The 13539-nt window shown below is 45.0% G+C and overlaps 1 protein-coding gene across 2 annotated transcripts in view; it reads right to left on the reverse strand.

Annotated features, from left to right (window-relative positions):
* Positions 1-13036, reverse strand: part of scube1 (signal peptide, CUB domain, EGF-like 1) — a 134366-nt gene extending 121330 nt beyond the window's left edge. For both annotated transcript variants that reach the window (XM_030440161.1, XM_030440160.1), the window contains exons 1-2: positions 12810-13036; positions 8766-8888 (exon numbers count right to left, since the gene is read on the reverse strand). In XM_030440161.1, coding sequence (XP_030296021.1) covers positions 8766-8888; positions 12810-12897 — 211 coding nt within the window. In that variant the 5' untranslated portion in view covers positions 12898-13036. The remainder of the gene's footprint in view (positions 1-8765; positions 8889-12809) is intronic.
* Between the last annotated feature and the right edge of the window lie 503 nt (positions 13037-13539).

Genomic DNA, 13539 nt, shown 5'->3' on the forward strand with positions numbered 1-13539 from the left:
CCCAGCTCTATGTATTCTGGGTCTGCTGCCAGACAATAACACTTTAACAGGAAGACAAAAATTATGGATACGTTTGGCTATATAACAGGATGTAGAATAATTCTGAGACACTGGAAGTCTTCTACTCTGTGCTGTTTTAAGGAATGGACTGAACAAATGACAAGAATGGCGACATATGAGTGAGTCACTTACAGAGTAATGGGGAGAGAGGATATCTTTAATCAAGTCTGGGGCCCCTTCTTGATGTCAACAGAGGGGTTGTCTGTCTGAATATAAGGCATCGGATCTGATCCAATCCAGTATAGCATTTGAGTGGTAGAATAAGAGGACAAATGTTAAACATAAGTGTAAGGCACATGTTGTTGTTGTTTTTTGTCTTTTCTTTTCTTCTTTCTCTAACTTTAAAACGGGACAGTGGATGATGTATATATGTCTTATAATTTGTGATGGAGACGCATGTTGTACTGTCTGTCAAAAATATTAATAAAAAAATAAAAAATAAAAAAAAAACTTCAGATGAGTGGTAATGTTGCTCTGTGCCCTAGCTTGCTCCCCCCCCCCCCCCCCCCCCCCCCCCCCCAGCCAATTTCTTTAGATAGTGTAACCGTGCCAATTTGACACAGTTGAAACTAATAACATAACAATGGCTAGATTCCATTTAGCTGTTTCTATAACAGTTCCCTGGTGTTGTGCATGGTAGCTCCCTACAGAGACAATCTAAATACTGTAAAGAGGTGAAGCCCTCGTTAATGCTATCAGATGCACCTGTACTTCTGCTGCAGTTACAAGTCATGCTGATAGAAGCCAGGGTTCTGCTATCGACTTGTGCCAGGCTCTAGTTTCAACAAACTCCAGCAACCATTTCTACTTGATTGCATACCAAAATAACAACCGCATGTGCTTATCCACGAGGTTGTATGATGATATTTTCTAGAGGCCACTCATTCTGATGGATTTTTTCTCTCTCTCTCAGTTATGACACACAGAGTCAGCATATCCAACACACATCCACAGCCGTGGAGTGAAAGTTAAAGTCAGGGTACCAAACTGCAGGGAATTTCATTCCTCCCCGCGAGATTTTCTGAGTGACACTTCCACCCCGCGGCGCCAGACATAATCCATCAAAGACTGACGAGGAAGCGGCTTGGAGATGCTGGCATGAGGTCACTGTATCTATATATAAAGTCTGAGCCTCAGTGAATCTGACCTGCTCCACTGATTCTGAGCACAGAAGAGGCAGACAGAGAGACAGGAGAGGGAAGGAGTTGCACGAAACGGAATCTGTGTGTGTGCGTGTGTGTGTGTGTGTGCGTGCGTGCGTGTGTCTGTAGCTAGCCAGTGAGGGGAGCGGTTGACTGATGACGGAGGAGCAGACGCCAGGCAGACAATGGCCTAGTAATTGTCTGCTACTTCTCCCTCTTGCCCTCCTACCTGTGCTATCTCCCTCGCCATCCATTCGTCCCATGAGATGCCCCTTCTCCCTTCTCTCTCCGTCTCTATAAAGCAGGTCAGGTGTTCGTCAGTGCGTCACAGAGGAAGAGAGGAGATGTAGAATTCACTCTCAGGCTGGCTGGGTGTCTTTCATAAGATGTCGCAACCCCAGAAAAGGGTGAAGTTATCGTTGCAGTGACCATTATTAATAAATATCGATTGCCGTCTCTGTTTGTTTTATTAAAAAGATCTAGATACGAGGGAGTTCTTCACTCAAATTGAAACATTTTCAGCTCACGCATATTAGGTCTTCACATTAACACTCAGCACCCTGGGAAGATTAAGGTCTAATTGCATCTTTCCAGTGACTTTATATGCAACACAGTCACAATCCACCTGTGAAAAAGTTGTCCCTGCTAAACTCCATTCATACGAAAAGGACAACAAATGAACTAATTGACCCAGAGAGACAAACTGCACAGCCAAACTCTGTGTTTTATAACAGTATTACAGTATTCACAGTGGCATTCTCTATTCTCTTCTACCTGCCTCGAACTTAATTAGCTGCTCTGGCACAGAGATACAATCTTGGACTTTCCACTGAGACACGAATGCACACAAAAGCGTTTGTGAATGGAGATGGCAGAGGCTTTGGCGTTAAGACACATAATGAGAGGGAGGAGAGGGAGCTCCTATTCAGCGCAATGGCCCGAGCTGATGAAAACCAATCAATTAGTCCGCTAGTGACAAATACTGAGTAAACCCAAGGGTGGTTTTGCAGGCCTCTGACAGCTCTGTGGCAACCAAACAGATCACTCATCTCTCTGAGCACAACACAGCCTCAGAATCACACTACCTCCCAAAAACTATTCGACAATTCCTCTATTTCGGTGCCATGTCATTTATTATAAAGATTGCCCTCACCTGGAGTTCACCTTCACTGCCTCACACTTTAATCCTAGCACACAAGCCATGTCAAAATAAAAAAATAACAAGTGAAACTCGGTCCAGGCCGGACATTTACAAGATTTAAAAGACTTGACATTTCATATTGTTGTTAAGATGGATTTTTGCAGCACGAATGCCATCGCTAATCTCCATAAGTTCATGGAGTTTTTCTGCCCTGAACTCTGAAAACACAGCAGTCTCTTTGATTCACAAGTGAATCATCTTATCATAACTCTTAACTCTCTGCTTGGTAAACAAGTGCACAATACTCTATCAACAGTTTCGCTAGATCTCTGTATAAACAGGCAGATAACTCTGGCACTGTTCTTTGCACACACAAACACACACACACACACACACACACACACACACGCGCACACACAAGCACATGTTCTGTAAAGCTGGCTTGACTGATACACAGCTCCTCCCACATACTCTTCATTTGACAGCACAGGGATAAAAGTTCACATTTTTCCATAACGAGCCGGCAGTATCAGCTCGTGGAAAAGTCTACAGAGAGGGCAGCATTCATAAATGCAAGATCAGATTTCAGTGGCGCACATTTTTTGGAGAAGCACATTCACTTGAGCAAATGACTCCTCTGAGGACACAGTCCCGATGGGGGCACTGGCAAGCTGGGAGATAAAAAGGGAAACATCCACGGTCACCTGTCTGGAGGAAACTTGCTGTGTCTGGGATGTGATCCCGCTGAGCCCTGTTGAACTACCGGACAGCCGGCAGAACAATGCAGCCTGCAAGCTGCTAATTTGTAGTGCCGATGTGTAGCAGAGGCTGAGAGCACAGGTCGTCTCCCTTGGTCACCGGGGCTCGAATCCCAGCCGTTACAAAAGCACAAGGCGAGCCAGAGTTTTCTCAATGCGAAGCCACACAGGCCACATGTCTCTGGAATCTCTAAACTGCAAATTAATATAGTGATCACCAATACAATCCATTTATTTGTTGCTTCCCGTAGAAAAGGAGAAGTCAAAAACATAACTGTTCATTAGACCCATTCACAATCGCAAGGTTCTTTTGGTGTTTTGACCACAGAGACTCTTTTGATCATGTCAAAGGTACATCTGGGTTTCGGGCCGAGCCAGCACATTTACTGTAGCTATTTCTTCGTATTGTGAAAAGCCAAAATGACTTAACACGGTTGCTTTCTTTGGCCGCTTCTTCAAATGGCTCCCATTGCTGTGACGTTTCTGTACTGCACTTCCCAGAGTCTAAGTGAACTACAAACATAAGTCTGTATTTTCCTGGGAAACATCTGCAAAGACGTGAGTGCTTTAATTAATGTTTTAGTCAACGTTTGCAAGAACTGGACGGGAGGTCAGTCTCGGCTGTGTCCCAATCAAGTGTTTTCGCCCCTGATCCTGATCCAGGGCTTTTAGTATTGAGTACTTGCCAACGCAGATGTATACAGCTGCACAGTTAGCCCATAGTTTGCTAGCATTAAGGCCTTATTCAGACACACATTTGAAAAAAACATTAAAAAAAAACACTGATTCATTTCAATGACACCCCTATGAGGATGCAGTGTAAATGCATGAATGCCTATGAGTTTAGTAAAGGTTACTGGATGAAAAGGGCTCTGTTTTATAGATGCCATAACTTTAAGAGGACCAGAGGATAAAAAATGGAACAGACTACAGGATGGATCAACATATGACTGATAAGCCACAACATGATAAACACTGACAATGAACATTGTTCATTGTCATTGTCTTGATGCAATCAAAAAGTTGCGTCAAGTTGTTGGTCCTCACATGTGGATGCCGCTTGACACGCACCACCTACCACAACACTGCTGCAGACCAAGTGGATCAGACTTGTTACTTATAAGATCTGGTGAATTTGGAGGCCAGGTTGATTCCTCGAGCTATTTGTTAAATTCCTTGGGTCATTCCTGAACAGTTTTTATAGTGCAGCAGTGCGCACCATTGTCCTGCTGAGGAAGCCACTGCAATCAAGGAGTGCTGTTGCCATGATGGATTGTAACGTCTGAAACTTTTTTTGTTCATGCGTCAAGTGGCATCCAAATAATAATTGCTAGGACCAATGGTTTCCAGCAGCACATTGCACTGTGTGCAAGAAGATCAATGTTTTTCACTTCAACCAGCTCTAATAAAAAACACACTTGCTTCAATTAATGAGTTGTAGATTCCCACTAAGTTTGAGGAGCTTAGTTGACGGCGCTGACGGGTGTTTATACTGTGGTAGCGTGATCACTCCAGTCTTTCCAAATCTCCCATTTAGGCTTGGATCACACCCACATCAGGTATCACCGGTGTGGCGATACCTGATGTGGGTGTGTTATTCATATTCCACCTGGCCTGGTATCTGGAGGAGCCTCTGAACAGACACAAAAGCTGACAGTGATATCATATTTACATAACTCACTGCTGAGAAGATGCCCAGAGGGAACATAAGTTTGTTCCATGGTGTGCTGTCCATGCTTTAGGGGTCTGAATACATCTATACAGTACACAGACCATGTATGCACACTTACAATAAATGGATTAAATAGGCCATTCAAAAGACAACATATTAACTTGACATCCCACACAGCTCATTTTTTTTGACAACCAGCTCCATATAATAGCTCCACCCTTTCAGTTTTGATACCAGTGACCTTGCACATATTGCTGACTCCTCAGTGTCAAACCAGTCAGAGACCTGGGTGAGCCATATAGCATCACAATAAAGACAGTAGATTGATTGCATCCAAGGATGTAGAGTATGAAGAGTGCATCTGGAGGTCTGTGAATTAAATCAGATGCTCTGGACAGAGAGGTCTGATAAAACGACAAATGAGAGATACCAGTGTGGATAGATCATACACTTCTGAGCCAACGCACTCCCGAGGATTGCGGAGTAAAACGTCAACGACAGGCCCTCAAGTTTTATCTAGTTCCTCATATTCTACAGCATATTTTACTACACTGGTGAGCGAGTCTTAATGTGAGTCTGATATGGAATCATGCTGATGATAAAGAAGCGCACAGAAGACCTGAGGGACAGAGAGAGCGAGCACAGGCGCTCTGCCGCTTCCAGGTGCTTCCAGGAATAGCAGAGCCACTAATGGTGCTGGCTGGCAAAGTGGCACGTAATGCCTGTTGATGGAAAACACAGCCGGCCAATTACAGGGCCCATATCTAATCACCGGGGTGAGGGGTCAACTCCCATTCATAATCTGTCTTCATTTGACATCCCTGTCATTAGCTTTTGCCTCATCACTGAGGGGGGTTCGATACATCTCTGAGTACAGTCAGTGTGTTGTGAAGCATGTTTGGCACACACACACACACACATGCATGCACACAGAAGCGTTCAAAGGCTGGCTGTAGAATGGGGATGTAATAAAATGCAGCTGACATTCAAGCTCCGTTGAAACACAGTATACAGCTCTTACACACACTCTGACACGCACTTATACAGAAACACACACACAGTGATTCGAATGCTGGCCTGGGTGAAGTGATGTAATAAATAGTGGCTGGCAGGAGAGGTCTTTGCAGACAGTGGCTTTATGAGAAGAAGTTCATATTCCTGAAAAGCTGCTGTTACCTTGTAGAGGAGCACTTCCGACTCAGTCTGTAAAATAAATCATTTGCCAAAAACACAAACATAAAGAAAACAGAGCTGCATAACCGTGCACATTTAAAGGTTCACTTCAACCAAAAATGAGTTCAACATAACATGTAACACCAACTGTAAGGGCTAGAGAGTGCTCTGGAGCGAGCGGATGTCATGATGTCACATATGGGCTAATATCTCTGTTCCAGTAGCTTCTGTACCTCATAGCAATCTGTCATTCAGCATTTCTTCCCAAATATGAAGTGTGTTTTTGTAGTTTACTGTCCATTTACCAACCCAAGTCAGCATCCAGTACACTAGTTGCTATTAGATGTTCAGTGAACGGCCATGACACACCTTACTGGCATCAAAAAGCTAGCAGTTTTGAAGGCATATTGTTGTATTGCCTCCCGTCATCTGTAGCCCCATTCACCCCCATTCCGCCTCTGTAACTTACACACAAACAGCGAGTCAGAATAATGGCACAAGGTAGTAGCAGAGCCGCAACAGAGGCGAGACGACCTCTGTGTGAAAGCATGAGCCGGCAGCACGGGACAGGGGTGTGACGGAGTTCAGTCTGACAACTAAACAGATCCTTCACTCATCAAATAAAAGAGAAATGTCCCACACTTCAACCCACAAGGCAATGTTACAAGACCAAACTACTGTAATGTAGTGACTGGTAGTGTCTTTTGCAACTTATATGAGGAAAATAAATACCGAGTTTATACGTGGAAAAGTCTTTGTCATCCTGTCTGTCATCCTGTCTATCCCACTGACTCTTCGTCACATTTCCGCCCAAAAAGGGTGTTTGTGTCCCACAGTTGAACGACATTGATTATGTAATGTAATTTAGAGCAAAAAACTTGCAGGCATATGTCTTCGACTAATGTGCTGTTGAAGTTACTGTCTCTGGCAATTTATTTAGAAAGAAAATGACTGCGCGGTCAGCCCTCTTTACCAAGTGAGAGAGCCAGACAGGGTCTGCTGTTTACTGATTCTGATTATCATCATGCAATTTTCTGTTTCTCTCATGATCAAAAGCTCCAGAATAACTATCCAATGGACCCTGAGGGGAGACTGTTTTGGAAACTCCAAAACTGAAAACAATGACAAAAACATTGGGGAAAGGAAGTTAGTGTGTTTGCTTACAAATGCAATATAAGTTAGTTTAGATAAAAAATTAGCAGACTGTTGCCTTATTTACAAACTGTCTGATTGTCTGACTGGTCTTGTTTCTTGCCCTGCTGGACTCCCAAAGTGATGTCAAATAATGTTGTCACAGCTGACAGGAATGACGGTCATAGCTACACAAATAAGACAGGAGTTTGTAGTAAACTGAAATCATACTTAAAAGAAAACAACGATCCCGGAACTTGAGCTCGTTTACAGTCTTGTTTTGTATAATTACAATCTTGAGAGTAAACGAGGTTGCGAAAAATGCAAAAGGACCATATCATCAATTATATAAAGGCAATCTGTCTTATTATGAACAGCGGAGTGCACAGTACATGGGAAAAGATTAGAGGATTACACTGTGTACGTGTGTGTGTGCCTGTGTGTGTGTGTGTGTGTGTGTGTGTGTGTGAATGCATGTGTGAGTGAGGTGAGATTCAGCATAACAGAGGGTGGAGGGGGGGGGCATATCTGTGCAGCCGACGGAGCTCCAGCTGTGGTGTGCTTTGAGGCAGAAGTGAGTGGAGGTGTGAACGCGCAGCCAGGTGCTGCCCCCGTCTCACCCTAACACCCTTGCTCAGTCCACTTCCTTCCCATTAATTAGGAGAATCTGTTGGGGGGGGGGGGGGGGGGGGGGGCAGCTGTCCAAGCGGCCATTACATCAGAGCCCGAGTTCTTGTACCCAGATCCACCAAGATTTAGTCAAGATGAGTGTATAAGGTGGACTTAAGTTGACACCTGAAATCTGAAATCGAGGTGTGTCTTTGTTGTTTCAATGCAATGAAAAATGTACCAATGGGAATGATGGCACACACACACACACACACACACACACACACATTCATTGCACTCAACTGTTCAAATGATAATTATCAGGTGTGAAAAAGGAGAGCTTGAAGAAGTTGACCCTGCCTTACTTTCACACCTCTGCACACCTGGCCAATCGCTGCACAAACTGTTTTGAGCGCAACTACGAGTCCCCGGGTGGAAAGGGACTTCTCACTGGACAAAATAATCCACTAACATCCGCTTACAGCTAGCTTTTGTCCTTAATGTGAATGTGCCATCGTCGCTAAATGAATCGGCAGTAGTTACAGGGCTACCGGCTCCAGCTCCAGTTGGCTGTGGATAAAGCTAGTCTTCGCCCCTCTTTTCCTGTGCAGTGTTATGACGTGAGGTGAAGACAGAGACGCCGGCTTGTTAACACTTTTCCATTAGGCTCTGTTCAAGCGGCACTCGAACATTGTTCAGTGCGCTCTGAGTTTGAAGGAGAAACTCAAGGAAATTGGACTTCCTTGTCGCTGCCTCGGCCTTGCCAGCAGCCCGATCGATCAAAAGAGATGAGAGCTTCCTGAACAACTTCCATCAGTTCCAGAAAAAAAAGGAAGACTTTGCTATAAAAACGGCATTAGAAAATGGAACACGTACTGTTGGGGCATCCTGAGAGCACGAGTTGAGTTACATCGTTCTGTCTCGACCCTCATCTCCATCCCCGATAACCTTGAAAGTGTTTTCAGTCTTACTTGGATCAGCCAAGATCCATTTTAGAGCACCAAGAGCGGATAGGAGATGAAGAAACGAGAAGAGGCGGGTGAAGGAGAACGTATGGTAAAAGAAGAAAGGCTACTCACCCTCGCACTGCTTGCCATCTCCCTTGTAGCCTGGTTTGCAGATGCAGTTGTAGGACTTGGGCGTGTTCTGGCAGAGGGCGTCGATGTGGCAGTCGTCCGAACCCTCCGCGCACTCGTCTGCATCTGCACAAACATCAGAAACGTGAGTCCCGGTGGATTCACCAAGCCTTAATGTTGGGTGTGACTAGGGATACACCGTTCTGAAATGTCAGGTTAGTCTCAGTGCCCACAAAACGGTGCATCCCTAAGTTCCAGCACCAATATTACACTTATGCCACATCATTTTTGGTGGCATAGCAATCCCTGGCCCCGTGTATATTCTGTTAAATCTGGAAAAAGAAAGCACTGGTATTGTATTGGCACTTGAAAGCACGTGTCCTGAGCTGAGATACCAGAACTGGTAACAGGAGAGGAAAAAAGCTGGATTGGTGCATCCCTTGCGATGGGGCTGTTTTCTGACTGCAGCGGGCCAGCAGGCCAAGGAAAGTTCGACTCATCAGTGTTACATCACTTCTCTCTTGTTCCTTTTTTAATGTCCTTTTAAGAGGTCAAGGATTACTGTTGGTGTGCTGTTAGACTGATGTCACAGATCAGACCCGAAATTGAAATGAATTACGATCTTTGCTTTTTTTTTTTTCTCCCTTGTGAATAACTGCATAGTTTTACCTTTTCGCAGCTGCTAAAGTTTCAAATAATACAAAAACACAGAAAAGAAAGACCACACGTTTACCTCGTCATAACCCATTCTGCATTGTTGTATAAAGCCATTTTTTTTAAATAAGCCTGTGTTACAGCGTGGGGATGTGGAGTCTGAGGGCGCACTCACACTTGGCCCAGTTGCTCTGCACCCCGCTGGCCTGCAATCACACTGCTCCAGCCGCAACTGGGCCCGAGCACAGCCTATTTGTGGCTTATTTTTTGTCGTATTGGTCATGGATGGATGGTTGTGGATTTCTTGATTATGCAAGGCGGCGTAATACACATGATTATGGCAAGTGGTACACCAAGGAAGTGTACTTTGCTTGAGGAGCACTCACACTAGTCAAACTGACTGGACTTGGGCACAGTATGGATTTGCCCAGTGTGAGCACACCCTGAATAGATGTCAGTCAACATGTTCACTAGAGCCCAACCAATACTGGAATTTTGAGGGTGATGCCAATACCAATGTTAGGGAATAATAATAATATAATAATAACAATTCTGATATTGTTTGCTTTTATCGATACATAAACACATCTGTTTTGCCGTGGTCCCTCATATGTGGCTATCTAATAAACTTGTGAAAAAGATGTGTACATAATGGAGCTCAGATATTTGACAGTTTAACAAGAGACTTTATTATCCTACATAACGTCAGTGCACTGAAACAGTAAAGGTCACTGAGATTTAATAATTGTAATATCAATTATAAATATTAAATCAGCACAAGATTCTTTTTCAGCCTTATCGTGTCAAAAAATGTGTTTTCATATTGCTGCACATTGGGCACATAAGCCAGTATTGATCTGCGCTTGCACAAGATGCAGTAAGTCTCCTTCGCATCGGGTGGCGCTAGTCTCGTGCCAGTTATCCAAAACATGAAAACAGGAAATGACAGAACGGAGTGCATAGAAAAACAAAGTGCACATTGCAGAGTTCAGTGGCACACAAGGTATTCCGCCCCTCCCACACACCATGCTGATTTGCTAGCACCACCAATCTGAATGGTCATACAGCTAGCACACAACCAATCAGAGTATCCAATTGTTCAGACTGTCCACGCGGTTCCAAAAGCTTCCAACGCAGCTGAACACACTGGACAGATTTGTTCCCGAACTCGTCTAAATCTCCCTAAAACGCTCCAGATGGCCAGCGGTTGGCCCAGTGTGTTTCAGGCTTAAGGCCGACCATACAAGACTACAGACGACAGTATACTAGCTGGTACTTTCTGCGCCTGCGTGAGAATAAATAACTCTGCATACCACCAGGTGGCATTAGTCTGTATTCATCACTTAAAGAGAGAAGGCCAACAAGGGCCTTCGCTGTTGGGGCAAGACACAAAACAACAACTAAGGCCACAGACACACACCAACGACCCCGTTGTGTCTGGCCCTTTAAGAGGCCAGGAGGGTCTAAGAAAAGCTGATGCAGAGATGCATTGTGGGTAATGTAGTATCCAGTTTTTCGGGAACTTGACTCCTAATTGGGACTATAACTGCATATCTCAGTCCCAGCGGTCTCAATTTTAGCCAATTTTAGGTCGGTGTGTCAGAGCGTCCAAAACACATGGGTGTGTGAGATGAAATGAGTCGACGCCTTCTTTCTGCCTGCAGTTTAAAAGTAATGCTGTTGTTGTTGTCTGTTTTTTTTCTTCCAATAAATAAAACCCAAGGACATTCCTCCCAAAGGCCTCACATAAATCGTGGATCATTTCTGTGTGTGACATTGAGAGACAGCCCTAAAGTCACGGCCCAGCCCAGGAGAACATCCACAGAACAAAAGGTTTAACGGCTCCCTGATTGATCAGATTATTGATAGAGGAGCCTGTCACATCTGGGCCCGAATCCCAGGGCAGAGGGCCAACTCATTACACATACACACACACACACACACACACACACAGAGGGAGGGGGACCCAGAGGCAGACATAGAAATGTTTTGGTTCCTTCTGTCATATCTATTATTGAGCTGGCCTTTGCATCACCAGAGCGCTAGTCTGCTTCCATCGCAGTATAATTAGAGTCTGGGTTAAGCAACCTGGCTGAAAGCTGCCAGCGGTTCAGCTGCTGCTGCTGTCTGGCTGGCCCTTTGCCCAACACAGTCGTATAAAGGCAATGAATAAACCACAAAAAACAAATTTACAATGAATATTTGGTCTGTGAAAGAAAGTTTTGTTGGGGCCAAATCAAAGAGAGGGGACAGAGGGAGCTCGAAAAAAAAACAACAGCAACAAGTCCTCCATGTGACTTCTGATGCAGGAGGAGACACATCTCCCCAGCTCCTCTGCTCCTGCTGCAGTGTGCTGTATCAACACTGAGCGATCCCTCTTTTGACAAAGCTTTCCCTGCATGGTGGCTCACTGTCTCAATATTGACTCCTCACCCATTCACAGCAGTGGGAGGCTGAACAATGTGCTGCTGCGCGGGTCGATATTGGGCCCCTGCTGCCTGCCTGCCCGCCTGCCTCCCTGCTCCTCCTGGGACTTTGATGGTCCTCCTCCTACCACCACCACCACCACCCCCCTCATCCTACATTTACATACACACGGCAGCCTCCAAATCCCTCCCAACTCCTCCTCCAGCCCGGGACAGGCCACCAAAAAAAAAAAAAAAAAGGCGGTGGACAAGGTGCTCTCTAGCGGCTCAGCGGGCACCTTCTTAAAAAAACCCACCTTCGCTCAATCATTTGCTCCATTTCCACACGTTGAAATATTAAAACAGGCAGCCGTCTCACTCGAAAAATCCAAGGAAATGAGCTTAACCCAGAGATCAAGCTGCGGTTTCCGACTGAAATTGACCTTTGCGCGCAGGAAACAGAAGTTCCAGTGAAGTGTGCGGGGCGCTGGTTAACCGACTGGAAACCAGTTCGCGCATCACAAACGCCCTCCAAGACAAACTGGGATATAAAACTGAGTTGCTGCCAAGATTTTTGGCGTTGTGTAAATTCGACGCGATCTGCGCCATGAAACCAAATTCGAAACGCGCGAAAATGTAGAATTTACGCACACATCACAATCGCGGAGAAAAACGGTGCGCAAACGTGAGTTCCCCAGCGCCGCTCTGCGCGCTTCTGCATCACTACTTTGCTGTCCTAATATCACAAAGTACATGCTGATATTATCACGGAAACTTGCAGTGCGCGTGTTTCACCCAACCACAAGTTTATAGTGGCCTATTTCGTGATTTCTACCATCTCCAATAGAGTGTTCCCAGTCCCTTTTCATTCATAGATCCATCATTTTTGCAATTCAAGCCAGTCAGACCGAAGCCACCAAAATAAAAAAAAGTGCATTTTTATGGTTGCCAATTAAGCAAGACAAGAGAGGAAAGGGGGAGCTCTTACCTGCGAGTCCGACATTCCCCATTACCCTGCAAGTATTTATGAGGAGGATAAACAAACAAACGTCCCGGGAAAAACAAGCGCTCCCCATGCTGACAGACGGTGTGAGGATTCAGCAGGGCTTTTTCTGGGGGGTTTGGACTGTGTGTGAGTGAGTGAGTGAGTGTGTGTGTGTGCGTGTGTGTGTGTGTTTCTCTGATAGGAGAGGAGGAGGACCGCTTTTTGATGGACTCACAGCGGCGGAGAGAGAGAGAGACAGAGACAGAGAGAGAGAGAGAGAGAGAGTGAACAGCAGGAGAGAGCGGAGGCAATTGGAGCCTTCTGATTGGCTTGTTTGTGCCGGTAGAGGGGAGGGAGAGGAGAGAGAGAGAGAGAGAGAGAGAGAGAGAGAGAGTGAGTGTGTGTGTGTGTGTGTGTGTGTGTGTGTGTGTGTGTGTGTGTGTGTGTGTGTGTGTGTGTGTGTATTTAATGAGCACTGAGCGGTGTACCAACTTGGTGGAGATATCCAGGGTCCCCCAAGCCTAAAAAAGACCTCAGATAAAAAATGAAACCATAAATAAATGTTTGGGGGGGTTTTGGTGGGAAAAGTGTGAAAAAGAAAGAAAATAAATGTAGCCTACATTTTCAGAAGTTTACTCTTACTTTGTGAAATAAATAATAATGATTCAAAAGAATCGGAGACTATCTTTTCCAGTCCCTTTACAATCTGCTCACATCTGGTTGAGAATCATTG

The sequence above is a fragment of the Sparus aurata genome, chromosome 14 (genome assembly GCF_900880675.1).
Source record: "Sparus aurata chromosome 14, fSpaAur1.1, whole genome shotgun sequence".
In the NCBI taxonomy this organism is placed as follows: domain Eukaryota; kingdom Metazoa; phylum Chordata; class Actinopteri; order Spariformes; family Sparidae; genus Sparus; species Sparus aurata.